This window comes from Cebus imitator, unplaced genomic scaffold, assembly GCF_001604975.1.
Source record: "Cebus imitator isolate Cc_AM_T3 unplaced genomic scaffold, Cebus_imitator-1.0 Scaffold86, whole genome shotgun sequence".
NCBI lineage: Eukaryota > Metazoa > Chordata > Mammalia > Primates > Cebidae > Cebus > Cebus imitator.
Genome location: NW_016107401.1, coordinates 5,133,357 through 5,155,924, shown reverse-complemented (window position 1 = coordinate 5,155,924; position 22,568 = coordinate 5,133,357). Strand labels below are relative to the sequence as shown.

The following is a 22,568-nucleotide window of genomic DNA, read 5'->3' as shown; positions in this document are numbered from 1 at the left end:
TTGTTAAAGTTACTCACAGATCAAAAACATTTGATCCAGAGCAATTTTCAAGCAGCCTCTGCCCTGTTTTCTCATAGAGGAAGATCAGCATGGGTTTCATTTACATGAAGATAACTCAGAAAATAAGAGGGAAGATTAAATAAAAATTGTATCCTGCAAAAGTTATAATGGCAATGGAAACACAATTTTAACAGTTTCACTGTTGATTTATGTTTTCAACCCTCTATTAAATATAAAAGCTGGAGCTAGGCTAAACTGGGAGTGTATAAAAAGATGCTATCTAGAACAACCTCTGGATTGTAGATTTATAAACCATGGGCATGGTGTTAATTAATAACATACACACACACACACACATGTTTTGTAGGGAATTAAAAATAGTAAAAGTCATTGAAGAAAGCTGAGAAACCAGGACTAGAATTCCAAGCTAAATTATTGCATTAGGAATTAAACCCATTTGCAACATTTATTGCCAAGGACATGGAACAAGAATAAAGAATCAGTGCTATAAAACAAATAATACAATAACCTAGCATAGCAGGGCTGAGTCCTTTGATGCTGGCAGAGTGACCCTTCCCGGGGCATTTGGTACCATTTTGTGCGTTTGCTTGTAATTTTGCTGAGTCATCAATGTAAATTACACACACGGCAAGGTGGTACTCATAAAAGATGGAGCTAGTGAGTGAGCTTTGTCACACCACCTCTCAGCACTGCTTTGCTTTAGTCTACGTGTTGATGCATTTACAGTAACCCTGGAGAAGCGATAACAGAACTCTTCATAAATATTGGACATGAAGAGAATGCCAACTGTTAGTGCTTGGGAAGAAAATATTCTCCTCCCAAAAGAAATCAAAACAGTATAAGAAAAAGAAAATTAAGGCTTGGGGAAAGTAGGAGGGAAAATTACAACAGTGAAATTGAAAAATAACATACATGTGGCCACCTATGCTCTGAAACACAAAAAGAGAAACATATAACTCAGAATTAACATAATATTTTAGTAGGGGAAATGGTGTATATTATTCTACATTCTTTCAACAATGTTTTAGCCAAGATGTACCGTTTGTTCGAGGAGAATCTAAGTGAGAAACCCAATGCCAAAAGGAATAGAAATTTGTAAGTAGGGTATGAGGAGAATAGTTTCGAAAAAGCACAGGTAATCTTAGGTTTCTCAGGATAGAGATTCACCGTGGTGTTAGGAATATCCTTTATGCAACCAAGGGTCTGTCGTAGGGTACATCTGTCAAAAACCACCATGGCGGCTCTCCAAAAGCAACCGCCAACCACGCAAATCAAGTATGTTAGACAATTCAGAGCAAATCAGCAGGGGAAACCCTACAAACCTTGTCTAGGAAACTCATCTGACTCCCGGTGGACGAGGTCTGTGACTCGGTTTCCATAGTGCATCCTGCTGTCATGGTCATAGGCCTTCAGAGTCTCGCTGGAGCTGTAGGATTTCTGCGTGGGCACGCGGCAGTCCTCACTGTCCAGAGAGGAGCTTGTGTAGCGACACTCTTTGCCACAGCGTCCTCTGGTCAAAGAGCGGTGTCGCCGGTCCTTTACATCCATTATTCCAGATAAGGCGGAAAGCTGATGTTTCCAGAAAAGTCAGGCCTGAGTTTTGGTACTTGTCACTTTGCCACCTAAAAACATAGAAGAAAAAAATACCAAGACTGTGAGTACAAGAAATGTTGCTTTCGGTTCTGATTCACGTTCTGACTCAGATGAAATCATGAAAATGCAGATTTGGTCAGCCCTGCACAATCTCTTTTGCAAAAGTTTAATGTAAACTAAACGATCAGCCTAAACAGAAGAACTCGATACAGTAAATTAATTTTCTTGCTGTTTAATAGATTTGGAAAAACAGTAACAACAAATAATCATCTTTTGATTTTTTATGTATGCATAGATGACACGATAAGTCTGTCACTCTAATGCGAGATCTTACTATGAAGCAATTCAAAGCCAAATTGCTTTTATCCTTTTTTAATTACATTCTCTTTATGATATAGAAGGCTTGGGTAGAAAACAAATACCCCACCCTCAAAAAACAATAAAAGACAAAGAAAGGTGCAGCAGCAGATCTGAGCATAAGGCATAAATATGTGCTATTAATACGTTGCTGTGATACCAAGAAACATTCAACTAACATAAAATGTCCTAGCTTTGCCTGGAGAATAAGAACAAAAGTTGTTCTCGACATGCAAACAATCTTTCTCCAATTTCTTCAATGAGCTTTTGGCAAATTCCCAGGTTTTGGACCTTTGCAGATCTGTGTCTTGGACACACCTAGTCACTTCTTCTTCCTAGTCACCCACCAACATGAGATCTGCTGACAGGCAGTCTCACCGGCACAGCCACCTGATAATTTCCCCAAGCCATTCTGTCACCTTCATTGCTGGGATACCCACTACAGAATGGGAACAATGAGGAAGAGTTCCAAATACAGTAGGAAAGCTGAAGGGAAGGAACCTCTCTAACATATGAACTGGCAACCAGGGAGCCCTACAGTCTGGCATTTGACACCCTCAGCCTGGACGTGTATGCCAAACATCACTCAGAAAACACTTGCCTTCTGCCTAGCAAATATGACCAAAATGCTTAGGCGCCTCCAAGTGCCAAATTATAGGCTCTTATTGATTTCATTTTCCATGCAAAATAGCATAGACCACGGGGCCAGGACCTGGACAGAATGGACAAATACAAATTTTAATTAAAAGGGAAAATGCAACCCAGAGCCAGAGAAATGATTTTTCTCCAGGCTACTGTTGCTCACTGCCTCCTCAATATGTCAGAAAATACCTAGGGAGCAGATCTGTAGTTTTGAACCCCTCTGCTCTTCCTTGGCTACTTTTACCATGCAGTATTAAGATAGCTATGCATAGCAATGCGGATGACATTTGCCTCCAGATACCAGAGGCCAAGTAGCCCCTCCCTTGTTTTTTCACACCAGGAGTTCTTCTAGACCTCAGGGACCCTCCTAATCTATACTATGTGTACACTTTATTGCCTGTAATTGTGGACAATTTTGTTTGACAATTGGCAATAAGAAAGAGGGTATGACTATTATGAACTTGAAGCACAGTCTTGCTGTTGCCTCAGTTGCTTATACAAAAGCACATGCAGTAGTAGTGTGCTGGAGTCTATAGTCTCTCACTTGGCAAGTTCAGAAGTGCCTTTGGGAATCTCTAGGCATGACCTCAGGACCTGCTTAGAGGGCATAAGTAGTGTTGGCCTGTAAGTTTCTGCTGTGGCATAGTCAGTTCAAGTGTCTCCACATTAAGGCAATTTCTAGATGCCAAAAATCCCTTTCCCTAACTTCTAACCTGCGATTTCAACACTTTGGAATCCATACTATAGGTTATTTAAGAGAATAACCATTGAATTCTTAACTGGATGCCAGTCCTACCATGACCACTGATAAGACAGAGCCCTTGTCAAAATTATTCCTGGTCTTTTCAACTCAGTCTCTCAATCAGTTAAAATAAAAAATAATATTATCTACTTAACAGAGTTTTTGTAAAAATTAAAACATACATGGTGGTAAAATTCCTAATATACTGTCTAACACATCATCTGGGCTCAATCAAAATTAGTTTTTATACTCTTCCAAATGATTTTTTAAATGATTTTTTCTTAGCTAAGGAGTCATAGACTTGCTTACATAAGACAGAGGAGGAAGACGATGATATAAATCCCTGAAACGCACAGTTCTAATAATAAATCCTAATTCTTAAGCCAGGCTGTAATAAAGGAAGACTTTCAGCATCCACTAAAAGAATGTAAGACTATATGCACCAACACTGAGGAGACATAGGTGGTTTTACGGGGAGTTGAATGTTTTGAGTCAATAGGATGATTTTCTTCTCTCTTGCCTCCCTGCTGGTTTTTACTTTTCAGTATCTTCAGTGTTCCTGGCTCATGAAATCCCATCTTCTCTAATTTGCATTGTGCTTGCGAAAGCAGGCTGACTTTCTATATACATGTGTATATGTGTGTGTATGCTTTTATTTTTTAAATCATGCTCAGAGTGAGAGCTTAAAGGTTAATAACTTTTTTTTTTGAGACGGAATTTTGCTCTTGTTGCCCAGGCTGGAGTGCAATGGCTTGATCTTGGGTCACTTCAACTTCTGCTTCCCAGGTTCAAGCAATTCTCCTGCCTCGGCCTCCCAAGTAGCTGAGATTACAGGCACCCGCCACCATACCCAGCTAGTTTTTTGTATATTTAGTAGAGACAGGGTTTTGCCATGTTGGCCAGGCTGGTCTCGAACTCTTGACCTCATGTGACCTGCCCACCTTGACCTTCCAAAGTGCTGGGATTACAGACGTGAGCCCCCATGCCCGGCTACAAGGCTTATAACCTATTAATAAAGTTCAAGAACTTTAGTGTTTGGACATTTTGACATCTAATTTTGTTGCTCAGAGATCTTTTCCTGATAAATTTCTCTTTCTTGGCTCTCCCTTTGATAGTAAAGTTTGTCAGCAATATCACTTCTGGATAAATGATGGAAATTTATACATAATGAGGTAAAAATCACAAATCTCAGTCAGAGAAACTAAATTTCTTAGGCAGAGCTCACAGACTGTTGGCAAACAGACATTTTGCAATTGGCCTGCCTGTTACTTAAAAATTAATTGTCGGTATTAAAAGACAAAATGAAAGGATTTATATGAAAATCTAGATTCTTATCTTTAAAAATCAGGCAGTCTATAAATGTCTGCTTCCAGAAAGACGGACATACTGTTCCCCACTTTCCCTACAAGGTACAGCTAAAAGCCCTGGACATTATATATAAAACACGTAAGAGTATGAAAAACAGAAAGAAGAGCAGGACAATGAGGGGTCTCAGGACCCAAGGAACAATGGTGGTGAGTTCCCTGGGGTTTCTTTTTGCTATATATATATCCCAGACATGGAGCTGGCAACCCAGAGATCTTAATGGACCTAGGCAACAGAGGTGAGCCTCCTTATAGCCAAAGGGCAGGCTATGTGAAAAGGGCAGGCTCACAAGAGAGAAAATGTTAGACCATGACTACCCTACTCCAGCAACACACCACAGAAACCAGCTGTGGCCCCACCCCAGTCTTCACCAGCAAAGATCAAGTGGGAAGCTTGCCCTTCCATGCAAATGAGGCTGCAAGCTGGCACCAACCTTAACCAGAGTACAGGAGAGCCAGGACTTTCAGCCCCTTCCAGGAAATAGTGAAGCTCTCTTCTTCACAGGAGTTCTGTCTTCCACCCCCACTGAGCATAAACAAGGAATTCCTCCCTTGCTCCACTGGGGTGGTGTGGAAGGAGGTTTAGGGGAGTCAGAACTTTTCACTGTCCTCCTGTGGTGAGTCCTCTCACCCCCATGGTGTCTGCGGATGCCAAGTGGTAATCAGCGCTGAAGCATTCCTGCTCCTACCACCCAGAGACGTATCGCTGTGTGCCTAGTGGGGAGCCAGAACTTCCATTCCTCTACTCCCGGGGTTGGCTTCCCCCTCAGCATCTAAGAAGGAACTCCCTGCCTTTGAATGCTGACAAAAGCCAGGCAGGGAATTTGGTAGTAATGAGGCAGGTTTCCCCTTCCTCTGTCAATGGCAATGTCAGAGAAAATCAGCTAAAATAGAAGGTTTAAATAAAAGCTAAAGTCTCATAACATGATACCCCAAGTGTCCAGGTTTCAATAAAAAAATCACTTGTCATACCAAAAACCAGGACATTCTTAAGCTGAAAGAAAAAAGGCATTCAATCGACGCCAGCACGGAGATGACAAAGATGTTAGAATTAACTGACATATGTTCTAAAGCAGCCATTATTAAGCTGCTTCAATGGACAATTGTAGGCACACCTGAAAGAAATGGAAAACAGAAAGTCTCATCAGAGAAATAGAAATTCTCAGGAAACAAACAGAAGGTGTAAAGAAAATCACAGTGGGAATTTCAGAGCTGAAATATACAATAACCCAAAACAAAACAAAATTCTCAATAGATGGTACATGGACTTAACAGCAAACAGGAGGGAAAAAGAAAAGAATGAGAGAACTTGCAAATAATTGTAGAAATTACCCCAATATCTATAACAGTAGGAAGAAGGAAAAGGAGAAAGAAAGGAACTCAGGTACCTGTAGGGTGATGATAAAATACCTAATGTTCATGTCACCAGAGTCCCAGGAGGAAAAAGAAGGAATGACTGGAAAAGGGCTGAAAACGTAGACGAATATATCACAACTTTGCAAAAGGCATAGAAGTACAAAAAAACTGAGTGAGTCCATGCAGGACAAATCCAATTGCATCTATTTTAGATTTACCACAGTCAAAGTTCTGAAAACTAAAGGCAGTGAAAAAAATATAGAAAAAGTGAAAAAAAAATTACAACTTATCTACAGCAGAAAATAATCTGAATGAAAGTGGACTTGTTATCGGAAACCATGGAGGTCATCAGAAAGTAGCACAACATTTTTCAAGTGCCAAAAGAAAAGAATCTTCAAACATGAATCCGATATCCAATGAAAATGTCCTTCTGGAATGAAAGAAAATTCAAGAAATTATCAGATAGAGGCAAATTGAGAGACTTGGTCACCAGTAGACCTATTTTTAAAAATAGCTAAAGAGCTAGTTCTCTAAACAGAAAGGAAACAATAAAAGGAGGAATCTTGGAACGCCAAGAGTTAGCGAGAATTCAAAAAGCAAAAATATGAGCAAATGTAATAAACTTTCTTTCTCCTTTTGAGTTTTTAAGAATTTTTGAAGGTTGAAGCAAAAATTAAAACACTCTCTGATATGATTCTAAATGTATGTAGAGAACATATTTAAGAGATTATATTATAAATAGGGGAAGATCAGAGAATGTAAAGGAAGGTAAGGCTTCCATACTTTAAACTGGTAAAACGATGAATGGAGTAGACTGTGATAAGATATGTATGTATAATGTAGCAACTATAAAAGCTATACAAAGAAATGTGCTCAAAATTACTATAGGTTAGTAAAAATGGAGCCCTATAAATTGTTCAATAACCCACAAGAAAGTAGGAAAAATAAAACAAAGAAATGAAAAGTGCAGAGAATGTAAGAACAAACAGAAAATTAAAAATAAAAGGGCAAACTTAAACTCTAAAATAGCAATGAATTTTTAAATGTAAATGGTCATAAGACAAAGACTGGCAAAAGTAATTTAAAAACATGACCTAACTCTGTATGGTCAATAATGAAGTTATTTTATTTCATTTTATTTTTTGACAAGGTCTCATTCTATCATCAGCCTGGAGTGCAGTGGTACAATCACAACTCACTGCAGCCTTGACCTCCCAGACTCAAGTGGTCTTCCCTTCCTAGCTTCCTCAGGAGTAGGAACTACAGGCATGTGCCACCATGCCTGGCTAATTTTAGAATTTTGCCATGTTGCCCAGTCTAGGCTTGAACTACTAGGCCCAAGCAATCTACCTGCCTCAGCCTCTCAAAGTGCTGAGATTACAGTCATGAGCCACCATGCTCCACCAAGAAAGTCATTTTATATATAAATAACAATCTAAGCACATTGAAAATAAAACTTAAGAAAAAGATATCGTGAAATATCAACCAAAAGAAAGCAGGAATGACTATATTAACGTTAGAGAAAATGAACCTGGGTGGGTGTGGTGGCTAACGCCTGTAATCCCAACACTTTGGGAAGCTGAGGCGGGGCGGATCACAAGATCAGGAGTTCAAGACCAGCCTGGCCAATATGGTGAAACCCTGTCTCTACTAAAAATACAAAACTTAGCCAGGCATGGTGGCATATGCCTGTAGTCTCAGCTACTCGGGAGGCTGAGGCAGGAGAATTGCTTCAACCTAGGAGGGGGAGGTTGCAGTGTGCTGAGATGGTGCCACCATACTCCAGCCTGGGTGACGGGGTGAGACTACGTCTCCAAAAAAAAAAAAAAAGAAAGAAATGAACCTTACAGGCAAAGAGATTATCAGAGACAGAGAGGGGCATTATATACACATGAAAGAGTAAATCTTCTAAGAGGTCATGGAAATTCTAAATATGTATGACCCCAAAAAACGTATCTGCAAAAATGTGAAACAAAAAATAATATACCAAAAAATTTTTTTAATGTACAATTATATCTGAGTTTTCAACACCCAGGTCTTCAAAATTAATAGAATATTTAAATGGAAAAATCAGGAAGGACATAGAAGATCCCAACAACACCATGAGCCAACAAGTTAAATCAACATTTACAGATCTCTCCTCCCAACAACAGCAGTTTCTAAATTTTTCTCAAGTGGCCATGGAGTGTATATCAATGTAAACCATATCTTGGGTCATAAAACATACCTCAAAAATTTTTAAAGAATTGAAATCATACAGACTATGTTCCCTGACAACAATGAAATAAAACTAGAATCAGTAACAGAAAATAAGAAGATAATCTCTACATACTTGAAAAGTAAACAGCACTCTTCTAGATAATCTGTGGGTCAAAGAAATTCTAAAGAAAAAAATCAAAATATACATGAAAGTGAATAAAAATAAAAATACAACATCAATATTTGAAGGATACAGTTAAAGCAGTGATAAAAAGGATGTTTATAGAACTAAATATATACATTGGACAACAGAAAAAAGCCTCAAATCAATAATATAAGCTCCCATTTCAAAAACTCGGAAAAAAAAAGAAAAAGACATACCCAATGCAAAAAAATAGGGAGGAGGGAATAATAAACATAAGAACTCAAATCACTAAAACTGAAAACAGGAAAACAATTAAACAGCTGTTTCATTGAAAAGATCAATAAAAGTGTCAAACCTATAGGATGACTGACAAAGAAAAAAAAAAGACATAAATTATCCACATCAAGAGAAAAACAGGGGATATCATTACAGGCCCTGAGGACATGAAAAAGATCATTAGAGAATATAGCTGGTCCACCATATCCATGGGTTTTGCCACATCGGATTCAATCAACCTCATATTCAACCATTTGTGGATCAAAAATATCTGGGAGAAATAAAAAATAACCATACACAATAAAAAAATACAAATAAAAATCAATACTACATAACAAAACTATATATAGCATTTACATCATATTAGGTATTATAAGTAATCTAGAGATGATTTAAAGTGTACAGAATTATGTGCATTTTATGTAAGAGACTTGAGTATTCATGGGTTTCTGTGTCTATGGGGCATCCTGGAATGAATCTCCTATAGACGCTGAGAGGTGATTGTACTATGAACAGATCAATACACAATATAACTTTGACAACTGAGATGAAATGGTCTAACTCCTCAAAAACCTCAAAGTATGACAACTCATCCAATATGAAACATTAAATAGATCATTTGAATGATCTTATAGTTATTAATGACATTGAATTTATAATGTCACAACTCTCTCAGACACACACACACACACACACACACACACACACACACACACACACACACACAGTGAACAGACTCAGCTGGTTTCACTGGAGAATTCTACGAAATGTTTAAAAGAGAATTGACATCAGTTCTACAACATCTCTTCCAGGAAATTGGAAGGGGATCATTTTCCAGTTTATTTTATGAAGCTATTTATGACACTCATGACTAAACAAGTCAAAGATAGTACAAAAAGAAAGAGCAAAAGAAAGAAAGAAAGGAAAAGAAAGCCAAAGACCAATATTCCCTAGGTATATAGATGTAAAAATTTCTTATGACAGCAAATAAAAAACCAGTAATATAAAACACAATTACACACCATGACCAAAAGAGATTTATTCTGAGGACACAAAACTCAGAACTCAATATTTTAGAGTCAACGAATGTAATTCACCATATTAAAAGACTAAGAAAATTCTAATCACAGTATCTCCCCTTAGAATGCAAAGAGATAATGATGTCTGCTCTCACCAGTCTTATTCAACATGGTGCTGGAACTTCTAGAAGATGCAATAATACAAGAAAGGAAAATAAGAAGCATACAGATCAGAAAGAAAGGCATAAAACTTTCCTTGTTTGCAGATGACATGATTACAAATGCAGAAAAATCTCAAAAAATCGACAAGAAAACTCCTAGACTCATATAAGCAAGTTCCGCAAAGTCACGGGATGTAAGATAAAAATGTAAAAATCAATTGCATTTCAATACACTAGCAATGAACACATGGGCACTGGAAATCAAAACACAAACCATTTATAATCACTAACAAAATTAAATACTTAGATATAAAGCTATCAAAACATGTAGAGAAATTACATGCTGCAAACTACACGACACTGATGAAAGAAATTATAGAAGATCTAAATAAATGAAGAGGCATATTGTGTCATGGATTGAAAGACTCAACAGACTAAAAATATCAATTCTCTCCAAATTGTTATACAGATTGAATGAAATTCCTATCAACTCATAGCAAAAATTTTTGTAGATATAGATAAGTTTTTTTTAAAGTTTATATAGAGAGGCACAAGGACTGGAATAGCTAAAACAATTCTTTTAAAAAGAAGAAAGTGGGAGGAATGAGTCTATCAATTTTAAGACTTATAGAGCCACAGGAATAAATACTGTATGATCTTGGTGGGGAAACAGGCACATATATTAATGGACAGAAAAGAAAACCCAGGTATATACCCACACGGTTATCTCCAACTGATTTTTAAGAAATGTGCAAAAGTAATTCGACGGAGGTAAGGCAGCATTTTCAACCAAGGGTATTGGAGCAATTGAACACCCATAGGGAAAAACAAACAAACAACAAAAACCTCCTTAATTTAGTAAATATATATATATATACATATGTTCTTTTAACATTTACCTATATGTATACATTCTTTTATATATATTCTTTTAACAGGGTAAATGTTAAAAGAACATATATATATATATAAATGTGTATATATGTATACATTCATATATATATACATTTATATATTCTTTTAACATTATATAACATAACAATATATATTGTTATATATATAATATATTATATGTTATATATATTGTCATATGTATATAACAATATATATATTATAACATACATAACATATATGTTATATATAAGAAATATGTTGTTATATAATGTTATATTATGTTATATGTTATATATATAACTATATATTGTTATTTGTTACGTTATGTTAACATAATCTTATGTTATATATGTTATGTTATATTATATGTTATATATTGTTTTATATATAACATTATATAACATAAACAATTATATATTGTTTTATATATATAACAATATATAAATGTGTATATATATACATTTATATACTGTATATATACATTTATATATTCTTATATATATATATATATATATTATTTTAACAGGGTAAATGACTTTGTTAAAAGGATAAAAGGACAATCTCTAGACAGAGAATGTATGTGCAAACCATCTATCTGAGAAAGGATAAAAACCGAGAATATATAAATATTTCTCAAAACTCAACTGTAAAGAAAGAAATCTAAACAATCCAATTTGAATACTGGCAAAAGACATGGAATCATATTTCACTGAATAAGATATACAAATGGCAGATAAAACATACAAAAACATGTTCATCATTAGCCATAAGTATATATATAGATAGATAGATAATACCACAATGAGACATTATGACAAACCTATCATAATAGCTAAAATTAAAAAAAAATGAAAACACTAATTGTTGGCAAGATGAAGAAAAACTGGATCACTCATACAGTGACTCTAGGAGACAGCTGACCAGTTTTTTTAAAAAAAAGGAATGAAAGAGAGAAAAAAGAAAGAAAGAGAGAGAGAGAGACAGAGAAAGAAAGAAAGGAAGAAAGAAAGAAAGAGACAGAGAGAAAGAAAGAAAAGAAAGAAAAGCAAAGAAAAGCAAGAAAGCAAGAAAGAAAGAAAGAGAAGAAAAGAATAAGTTAAACGTTTAACTGTCACACAGCCCAGTAATTGTACTCCTGGGCACTGATCCCAGAGAAATGAAAACTTACATTCATACAAAAACCTGTACGCAATATTCATAACAAAATGTTCATTAATTAGCCCCAAACTGGAAATAACCAAGATGTTCTTCAATGGGTGACTAGTTAAACAAAGTGTGGTATACCCATCCCATGATAGGTCACTCAGCAGTGAAAAGGAATGCACTAGAGACACGCAAAACAATCCGAATGAATCTCCAGAGAATAATCCTGAGTGAAAAAAGCACTCCTAAATATTACATTTTGATGGCATGGCTCCACTTACATAACAGTCTTGAAATCACAAAATTATAGAACTGGAGGACAGATTAGTGGCTGTCGGTCTAAGAAGGTATGATGCTGTGGAAGAAGTTAGTATGGCTATAAAGGCGCAACATGAGGAATCGCTTTGTGATGGAAATGTTTTGGATCTTTGCTGTATCAATGTCAATACCTTCATTGTGACACTGTACTACAGTGTGCAAGATGTTGTAGCACAATGAAGTGACATTGTACTACAATTTAGTGCAAGAAATTGACTAAAGGGATGCATCCATGGGATATCTCTGTATTACTTCTGACTGCATATAATTTGACAGCTGTAACAAAGTACAAAGCCTACTTTTAAAAAATCAAGCAATGCAACATACCTGATCTCAAATTCCATCATGACACTAAATACCTATTTGGAAGGTCATTCACAATTTTAAATTGGATACATATACACCCCTTTTGAAAAATTATTATTGTCATTATTTTACTACCCCTTTCAATTGTACAGCCAGGCTTCTTTATTTACTTGAACACCCTGCTTGGACAATATAGTCTTTATATTTGTGAGTTTTGGTATAAAGGAAAAAGAAACACTTTTGTGGCTCCTGGAAAGAATCACAAGAAGCTAGTTACAATATAAGAAACCATATTTGCCAGCATATATTTTTCTAAGACAATTCTAAGTAATAAGATACTACTCTTAATCCTAATATACTTAAATGTCCAACTTTTAATAAAACGCATTTATTGCATATGACGAGTAAGCACCATCAGCATAGTTGTCCTTGAAAGTTAAGGTCAACAATTCATGTGGGGAAACGCAAGTTTAGAGACTGCTTTTAAAAAGTAATTAAAATTGCCTTGAAGCAGTAGAAAAGACGGTAACCAAAATTACAAATCTATTTTCCCAAGCCTCCACCTTTTCCACCACTGACAAATGGCAATCACTGGATAGCAGCACCTCTGCCAGCTCGTTACTGCTATGCTGGGGCTTTATTCTGTTACATTCCACATTTCCTCCCTTGAAGAGCGTTCACACTGCTTTTTTCATCAGTTGCCTAAGTGGGTTCCATCACTTTAGCAAAACAGACTACAGCGATCTTGCCCGCAAGCCTTTGTCTAATTAACTAATCCTATGAGCTGTAACACTGTTCACGATTAACTTCTCAGAATATCCTACTACTTTAGGGGGTTGACTTGTTAATCACTGACAGCCCATTTGAGATGTGTGTGTGTGTGTGTGTGTGCCATTGTATATGTGAGTGTACCTGTGTACGTGTGTGCATGTCTGTATGTGTAAATGGGTGCAATAAGGATGCCTAAGTGAATTTTAGGTGCATCCAATGGAAATCCATGTTTTCCCTGTCACAATGAATACTACAGGCAGTTGTTTAAATTTGTGTCTCTCAAATCACTGGTCTTTGATCATACTTCAGGCATTGTTTCATTGTGCTTAAATAATTGTATCTTCTAAACCGACTGTGCACCTTTAGGATGTATGGTACCAGAAGAGCCAGCCACTTCCAAATGCCCATGTGAATTGAGAGGGAATCTGTTAAAACTAAGTGGGGATGGATGTGACCACCTTTCTTACCCCACTTAAAAATTATGACAAGTAATTGAAGAAGATAATCTTGAAGGGAGAAGGGAAAGTGGTTAGTATGTGTGAATCAAATTTTCTTATTTCTTAGTTTGAGTTGATGTCACAGGTATTTTATAACTCTAATAAAAATTTTATTAGATGAGTTTTTAAAATATATATTTTAAAAAATCAGAAAACTGTTGTACATACCTTCCTTCCTTCTGATAACATGTTAATTGGATTGCCCACCTGTTTCTTAAATATTACAGGAGACATGTTTTTCTGTTTAAGAAAATATAATGGATAATGCATGGTGCCTTTATCCTTTATTCCTCTGTGAATTTTGCCTGTTTCCTAAAAGCAGAAATACTAAGTCAACCTAAAAACAGAGCATTCCGTTCTTGTGTGTTAGCACTTTTGCATGAAAGTGGTTTATTTAAAAATATTTAAAGTGCCAAATGGAATGTAATACAGAACCTCACGTGAAAGAGAGAGAGAAGCTGAGATAGGGGATGAAGCTGGAGTTTCACTCTGCCTCCTTCCATCCCCAAGTAGGTCCTGATGGACACAGTGGCAAAACGGATACTTTCCAGTCTCCTCTTAGGAAAACTTAAAGGTAATTCTAAGCATAGATATGCTCCAAAATATTTAGACAGAATATCCCTGTGACCTCTGGAAAGACCAAGGAAAATCTTGCTTAAAATCTACAAAAGTGGGAGATAGTGGCCTGGTAATTTAAGGCACTAGTAAGTAAGAGGTCAAAGGAAATTCGCTTCCTGTTCCCTTGTGCAATTATATTGATATGTCTGGGATAAAGAGCCAGCTCCGGTTAACGCCAGAGCAAGAAAGAATAAGCAAATTCACAATTGTGTTTTGCTCTCTAGCTTCAGAGTTACATGTTGCTGCCTTTTAAAATCTGTTAAGGTCCCTGGAGCCATTTACACAGGAAATGGTGAGAGCAGAGCCAGGATCTGCTGTCTATGAATTTTATGAATTGTGAAATGCAAAACATTTTTTACATACGAGCAGTCCAAATCAACAAAAGCCACAAAGGGATAACACGTACCTTATAAATCTAGATATTTGCCATGATAGTGCAAGCTTATGCGTTTGTGTGTATTCTTATTTGAATAGCAATGAAAAGGCAAATATCTACATCAGATTGGTAGTTCATCTCATTCCATGCCTTTTTCCCCCTCTCCAGGCCAAACTGTTTAACATTCAAGAAAGTCAGCATGGTTACACCCCCTGCGAAAATTTCAACATAAAATGTGGAGGTTTACCGAAGCCTTTGCCTCCTTGGCTCCACCTTCCCCACATGCAGACCCCATCAGCACTCCTCCCATTTTCCTGTGTGCCTCCTGAGATCAAGAGCCGAACAGATGGCTGTACCTTAGGCACTGGCTAAGTTACCATAACCGGAAAGACAGTCCCTCCCCACTTCTCCCCACCACAAAGCACTCTTGGAGAGGCAGCAGAGCAAGCCCATGAGCCTGCAGCCTCAAAACCTAATGAAGGAAAAGATTGAACACCCTCTTCCCATTTCATTGAATGTGCCCCTCTCTGTAAACGAGATTCAAAGCAGCACTAGAGAATCTGAGTGAGCAGAGGATGCAGCATCAAAGTCAAAATCATTGTCAAGTCAAGCTCCCATTTCATGAATGCCTGCCATTCACGAGGCCTTGAGTAAGGCTTCTAATGTAAGTTATCACTAATTGAACAATCCTGCAACACAGATATGCTTAGCTGTGTTTTAGAGATGGGAAAATGTAAACTCTGAGAGGTTAAGTGAGTTGTTAATTTCAGACACCTAAAAAGCGCTCATGTCAGGATTGGGCTGATAGGTGCCTAACTCCAAGGCCTGCCTTCATTACAAAAACAGTAACTCAGAGAAAATGGTAGTCTTAGAGCATCTTCCCCTGCCCTTTGGTCATTGGAGTTGTAATTGTCCAAGAACCTAGTTCCTCCAATTCAATGCAGTTGCCTCCGAAAAGTTACTAGCCACATCACAACCCTGACATACTCAATAAGAGGATCATGCAATCGAGGAACTAGTATGTTCAAGTGCCTCTGATATAGCATGAACACTGGATACAGGTGAGAGAGATCATGATGAGAAATCAAAGAAGAATTGAAGGAAATAGACCTCGGTTTCCACATCTGGAAAGTGGGGATAATATACCTACCCTAAAGGCATTGTGAGAATGTCAAGCTAGTGCATGTGAATCTCATAATAATAGATGCTCTATTAGTGACAGACTTTACCATCAGCACCACCATCCTCACTACTACTGTCAGTCATTACTGCTACCATCTGGCCATGAACAATAACAGTAGTGGCGGTTACTTTGTGATCCTTAAAGTGCAAGTTAAGTACCAGTATTCTAAATGATACGTTAGGTTGCTCTATTTCTGAGCTCTGAAGAGTTAGCAGTGTGGCACTTTCTTAGCATAAAACACAAATGTTAATAACCCCATTTGGTATGCTACTTTTAATGCATGAAACAGTTCCACTAACACTGAAAATCTGAAACTGAGGTGTTCTAACTGCATCACCCATTCTTAAATTAGAAGCACTTAGTCTGCATTGTAAAGAGACCATATTAGATTCATCACAGAAATAACACATATGATAAGGAGAAATGACATGAAAAAAGATGAGTTGTTCTTAATCATCTCACTAATTTGCTCAGGTATTGCACTACCTGACCCTGGTAACAGGGAATTCCGTTGTTTTTTATACCTAAACAATGGATGTGGAGATGTCAAAGTTGAAGAACTGGGATGGTTCTAAAGTTCTCTGCATAATAAAGACAGAAGGGTCTTAAGAGAGTAGGTAAGTACAGAGAATGACACCAGAGGGATTTACAGATCTTGTGGGAAGTCTGTAAAAAAGGCATCTCCAGAGAAGAAAAGGGAGAATGAGTGGAGAAGGAAGAGACTCCCCGGAGACTTTCAGAGTAGAATGCGATGCACTGGGGGATATAAATCCTTTGTGTTCCATCCCCCAGCCAAAACGGTAGGGGAGGGAGGACCCACAGTACAATGCACTTCCATCATTTTTGTTATGAATCTGATTATGTGTGAGGGTGGGTGAAGTCACTATTTTGCACTATTTTACTATTATGAGTAAACACATAATATTCATTAAAGTCTTGCTTCAATGATGACATGAGGCAAGAACTAAGGTGCAAAATCCAGAAAGGGTGATGATAACAAGATCATTTTGCTTGGTGTATGAGATTTTCTGTGAGGGCAGAAACCTTGTCTCTTGCCAGTAAATCTCCGGTAGCTGGCAGAGAACCCAGCATTAAACAGCACCCTATAAAGCTTTGTTAAAAATAGCTGTGTGTTTACAAGACATCTCAAAAAAAGGATGGGAAAAATGTTTAAAAGGGCTTAGAGCCATTGTTGTCTTTCTTAGTTGTTTACTGCCCTGAATACATCCTTCAGGTCCATTGTCAATTTGCAGCATTTACATAGAATTTTCATACAAATTTTGTGATGTATTTCCTTCCAGCTTTGTCAAAAAAAAATACAACATAAATGTTATCTTTCAAGGTAGCTCCTGCTTCCCCAATTAGGAAATAAAATATAAATATTGTTAATTGCTTGGGAAAATTTTAAATAATACTAAGAGTACGAGTTGGTCCCTAAAATAATGTGAAATCAGAATCAATGCCCTACTGGAAAAAAAATAAAGTGTGTGTGTGTGTGTGTGTGTATGTGTACATGTATGTATGTATATGTGTATATATATATATGTATGTATGTGTGTGTGTATATATATATATATATATATATATATATATATATATATCTTTGGGAAAGGATGCATTGAGGCTTAGCAATGCTATATGTCAGGGATCAACAAACATCTTCTGTAAAGATCCAGATAAGTAAATCTTTTTGTATGTTATAGGATATGTTACTACTACTGAACTTGGCCATTGTAACACAAAAGCAGTCATAAATAACACTGAAATTAATGGGCATGCCTGTGTTTCGATAAAACTTTATTTACAAAAACAGCCAGCAAGTTCCATTCAACCCCCAGGCCACAGTATGCTAAGCTCTCCTGTTATGTACATAGGAAACTACCAAAAGCAAGACATTTGGAATTCTGGCCAAATAGCTTCACATCAAATATGCCTCACCAAGAATCTTACAGCAGATGAGGACTTCTTTTACCAGAAATCTTGCAACATGTTGAATTAACAAAAATAAGGCATTCATAGTGGAGACAGTAATTGGTACAATGTAAAAAAAATAAACTGTTTGTATTTAGGAGGTTACTGGTTTGAAATTGATACATTTTCTTAGGCTAGGAGCCAAGGCTGTGCATCTCTTGAGAAGATGCATTTGTATTTAACTGCTCTTGTGACAGTAGTTTGAAATTTGACCTTTCTGTATAATATGTGTTTAGCTATTGCCTGACTGCTGCTGCTAATTATTATTTTGTCAATTATTTTCTGTCATTGAGGTTTGTCAGTGAATATTAAAAGTAGCAATGATTACATCCAATTATTTTCTTATACCACTTTTCCATCTCTATGCCTCTTATCTTATTTTGCACTTAAGAGAAAGAAGATACTTCATTTGTCAAATGACCAAAACTATTGATAGTTCAAGTTCTAAGTTCCAGAAGAATACAAATACAGAGAAAGAAGCTCATTACCCTCTCTGGCTGAAAACAGTGTTTGTCAAGAAGTAAGGAGTAAGAATTTGGGTGATACCTAAAGAGTTCATTTATGCAAACCTGTATTTAAAAAGACTCTTTGTTGTCTGTGCTGACTATTGTAGCTTAGTTGTAAATCAATAGGTGATATGAAAGAGAAGATTAAAAAATGTATAGCCCCATAAAAAATTTTGTGCAAATTTAAAAATAACTCAATAACATCAATCTCAAAATTATGTACGTGCATCCCTGCATTTCCTAAGGATCCCTTAAGGTATTCCATTATATTTTTACAGCCATTAGCACTGCCATTCATTAGAAACATAATGCTGTAATCACTCAGAGGTTCAAGGAAATGAAAGTCTCTCACATTTACCTACTACCCTCTGTTGTCTAATATAGTATCAAATGTTACAACAGTGTAAACTCTTCCATAAATGCAGATAAAAGGCTCTGCGGGAGACAGCTGTGATGAACTGCCTGAAATATAGAGGTCTGATTTTTGAGAGGAGAATGTTTCCTCCCACAGCAATTACTAACATCCCTCATGCTATGAATTGTTTGTGTTCTAGTACAACTGCCTGGAAAGTGAATCTGGGTTCTTCATTGCCTTTGATTATAAAAATGAGGGGCCCCTCTTGTGGGGCAAAGAATAAAGGCTCAAAGAAGTCATCAAAACCCTGCTTTCAAAAGATGTACATTCTTTAAATCCTGGAAATGGAAAAGAAAGCCGTACTTGATAAATTAATATTGGTTCTCAAAAGAGGTTACTAGAAACCCTAAGTGGTCAGGATTGCTGGGAACAATGACTAAGGACCCAAAGGACAAATGGAAGTGCAAACAAAAGAAGGGCACGGACCAGAATCAAATGTCAGTCAGATTCTATTAAACACCTTCCTAGATTCACCAACAGGATAAGATGCCATTTTCTATAGTAACACAAATACAACGTTATAACACTTTACGGAAACAGTGGGGTTTTAAAAAGTTACCAGGCTGATTTGGCTGGCGGACTGATCAGTGTCACAGAGCAGAGGCAGCAACTCAAAACATATTGAGGGATGAGTGCACAAAGCAGCATATGTCCTATACACCACAGCTGAAGAGACTGCAGGTGGGGTTGCACTGTCTCCACTTATGAAAAGTGATTCAATCTAGTATGGCACATTCACGTTTCATGATCCGGTGTGTGTCTTATCTATATTATCGTTAAGCTATTTACCTGGGTGTCTGAAACATTTTATTCAAATGAACGAAATGGTGCAATTGCTGCAACACACTAGGGACTTGATATTTTCTATCTCTCTCTTTTTTTTTTTTTTTTTTTGAGACGGAGTATCGCTCTGTCCCCGGGCTGGACTATAGTGGCATGATCTCAGCCCACTGCAACCTCCATCTCCTGGGTTCAAGCGATTCCTCTGCCTCAGCCTCCTGAGTAGCTGGGACTACAGGCATGTGCCACCACGCCCAGCTAATTTTTGTGTTTTAGTAGAGATGGGGTTTCACTATGGCCAGGATGGTCTCAATCTACTGACCTCATGATCTGCCCACTTCGGCCTCCCAAAGTGTTGGGATTACGGGCGTGAGCCACTGAGTCCAGCTGGTATTTGTTCTCTTTAAACAACACAACAACCATTTTTTTAGATATGCTTATCCCCATTTTACAGATAAGGAATAAAATAAAGAAACTTTTCTTTAAGATTACATAAAAGCATTAAAAACAAGATTACATAAAAGCAGCAGAGCCTAGATTTGGATCAAAATATCTGGCTTTCAATCCAGATTTCACCAATACATGTTATCTCCTCGTGTTTTTCTTCCGTGTGTTCTTCTATTTTTTTAAGAAGCATATTAATTTCCTAAAATTTAAAACAGAACTCAGATTTTAAGAACTTAAAAAGCACTCTATGTGCAGCTTCCTGTTCTTATTATCCAAATTTTGGAAAGTTAAATTTTATCTCCAGTAAGAAGATACTTCAAAAATAGATGAATAAATATCCGACCTTTAATCAAGGTTAAATTTCATGACCTCTTTTTCTGTGTTAACCCCCTTCTTTTTATACCCCAGTGTTTTTTATGTGATTTGATAAAAATTAAATTTGAATTAAAATTCATTCCGGGTGAATTTTGGACCTTTCTCTCATTGAGATGATTAGTGACAATTCGCAATCTTACGGTCATGGCAAATGATAATTTGCAATCTTACAATCATGATAAAGAGACACTGAAAGAAGAGGCTCAAGAGGTTGATGTAGGAAAGGAGTCAGACATTCCACAACTGAGCCTTGACTTTATTCAGTCTCTGTACCTTTTCATTTAACAAGCACTCCCTGTGCATCTCCAAAGTGGTAGGGAATATGCTGAATGTGTTGCAGAGACCATTAATATAAATTCATTGCAATGTCAGTTTCATGAGCAGGACCGCTTGGCTTCCATAATGCAAAATTTTAATTGGAACAAGAATGAGCACATGACCCAAGCTAGGTCAATCATAATATTTTCTCCAAAAATATGGGACTATGAATAAAAGAGAGAATAATTAAGATTAACTCTCTTCTGGTAGCTGGACCTGTAACATGCATGCTTGGAAAATGTGAGGCCAGAAAACTCTGGACATAATCATATAAGCTCATGCAGGATAAGCCAGTTTGCAGCATAAGAAGAGAATAAAGTGACAAAACAGAGATGAAGGATGGAGAAAGAGTCTGTCCAATGTTCCAGTCCCTAGTTCTAGTACCTTCCAGAGGCCTAGGTACAATGGTTGTAATTCTGCATTTGGATTCACAGAAAAATCCCTATACTCTTAAAATAAAGTTTCCATTTCAAGTTAAACCAGTGTGAGTTAATTTTGCACGTGTGAAACCCATTAAGCTCAACATAAGAAGCTTCCATCACCTGAACTTGAAGTAAAAGTATTTGATGATGCCATCACCAGTCTGCATCCCCAACATTCTAGCATCCATCTAGCAAACCCCTTAAAATGGCCAGCATGCCCACCTTTCCTTTTCTTTATCCACATGGTTTCTCTTCTAAGCAAGGTCTCTCAAATATTTTGCTCTATATTTGACTCACATAAGAGCTACTTTAGATAATAAAATCATAGCTGAAAAAGCTATTTAGCTCATTTTCTATCTGACCCTGCATGTATCTTGGGCATCCAGATGCCTAGGTACAATTTGATGATGCTAACAAGTCAGTCTGCCAGTTTTAACTTGCTAAGCAAACATCGGCAACATTAAATGCTCAAAGTGTGTAAATTGCTGAAGAAATAATATTATTCAGATAGAAAAAAAATTGCATGACCTGGTTGGACAAAAGTGCTGCTCTTACTTCCAGTAGGGGAAGACATATAAACAGCAGACTTGTAACAATATCTTGACTCAGTGCTAGCTTGGGCCAATTATGGGATCTTAAGATATTGCAGTGTAGCTACTCACTTTCCAAGACCCCAGTAAGGACTTGTGCTCCATTGCAGCTGCCGGGAGAGTGAGGGAAAACGGTGTGACACACTCTTCATGGGAAAACAGCCCAGAATTTAGGAACAAAATGCACACTGCTCAACTGTCTAATTTCCTAAATCACTCATGAATATATTTCCATATGCAGTAACAGCTAAATTATTTCAAGTATATCCCATCTTGTCTATCACATCAGGATTTATGAAAAATAAGAAGCTGATGATTGGGTGGAGGTGACAGAGAACATACCCACAAGCAGTGGGTAGTATCAGTTCACAAGTTCAAAACTTCCATACTAGCTTGATAGCCAAATGCCAGTCTTTTGATTCCTTCTGCAAAATAAATAACAGCATATAAAATAGAAAAATTACCTTAATTATTATAATTCCTTGGTAAAGTCAACTATTGGGAGAACATGGGAATTTCTAAAATGGGCACCCACACTAACATTTTTTTTTTTTTTTTTTGAGATGGAGTTTTGTTCTTATCGCCCAGGCTGGAGTGCAGTGGCATGATCTCGGCTCACTGCAACGGCTCACCGCAACGGCTCACCGCAACCTCCGCCTCCTGAGTTCAGGTGATTCTCCTACCTCAGTCTCCCAAATAGCCGGGATTACAGGGACATGCCAGCACGCCTGGTTAATTTTTTGTATTTTTAGTAGAGACGGGG

At 37.1% G+C, this 22,568-nt stretch overlaps 1 protein-coding gene across 7 annotated transcripts in view; it reads right to left on the bottom strand.

Annotated features, from left to right (window-relative positions):
* TENM2 (teneurin transmembrane protein 2) overlaps nt 1-22,568 on the bottom strand; it is a 1,289,478-nt gene that overhangs the window by 965,480 nt on the left and 301,430 nt on the right. For all 7 annotated transcript variants that reach the window (XM_037740622.1, XM_037740620.1, XM_037740624.1 and 4 more), the window contains exon 3: nt 1,344-1,643. In XM_037740622.1, coding sequence (XP_037596550.1) covers nt 1,344-1,569 — 226 coding nt within the window. In that variant the 5' untranslated portion in view covers nt 1,570-1,643. The remainder of the gene's footprint in view (nt 1-1,343; nt 1,644-22,568) is intronic.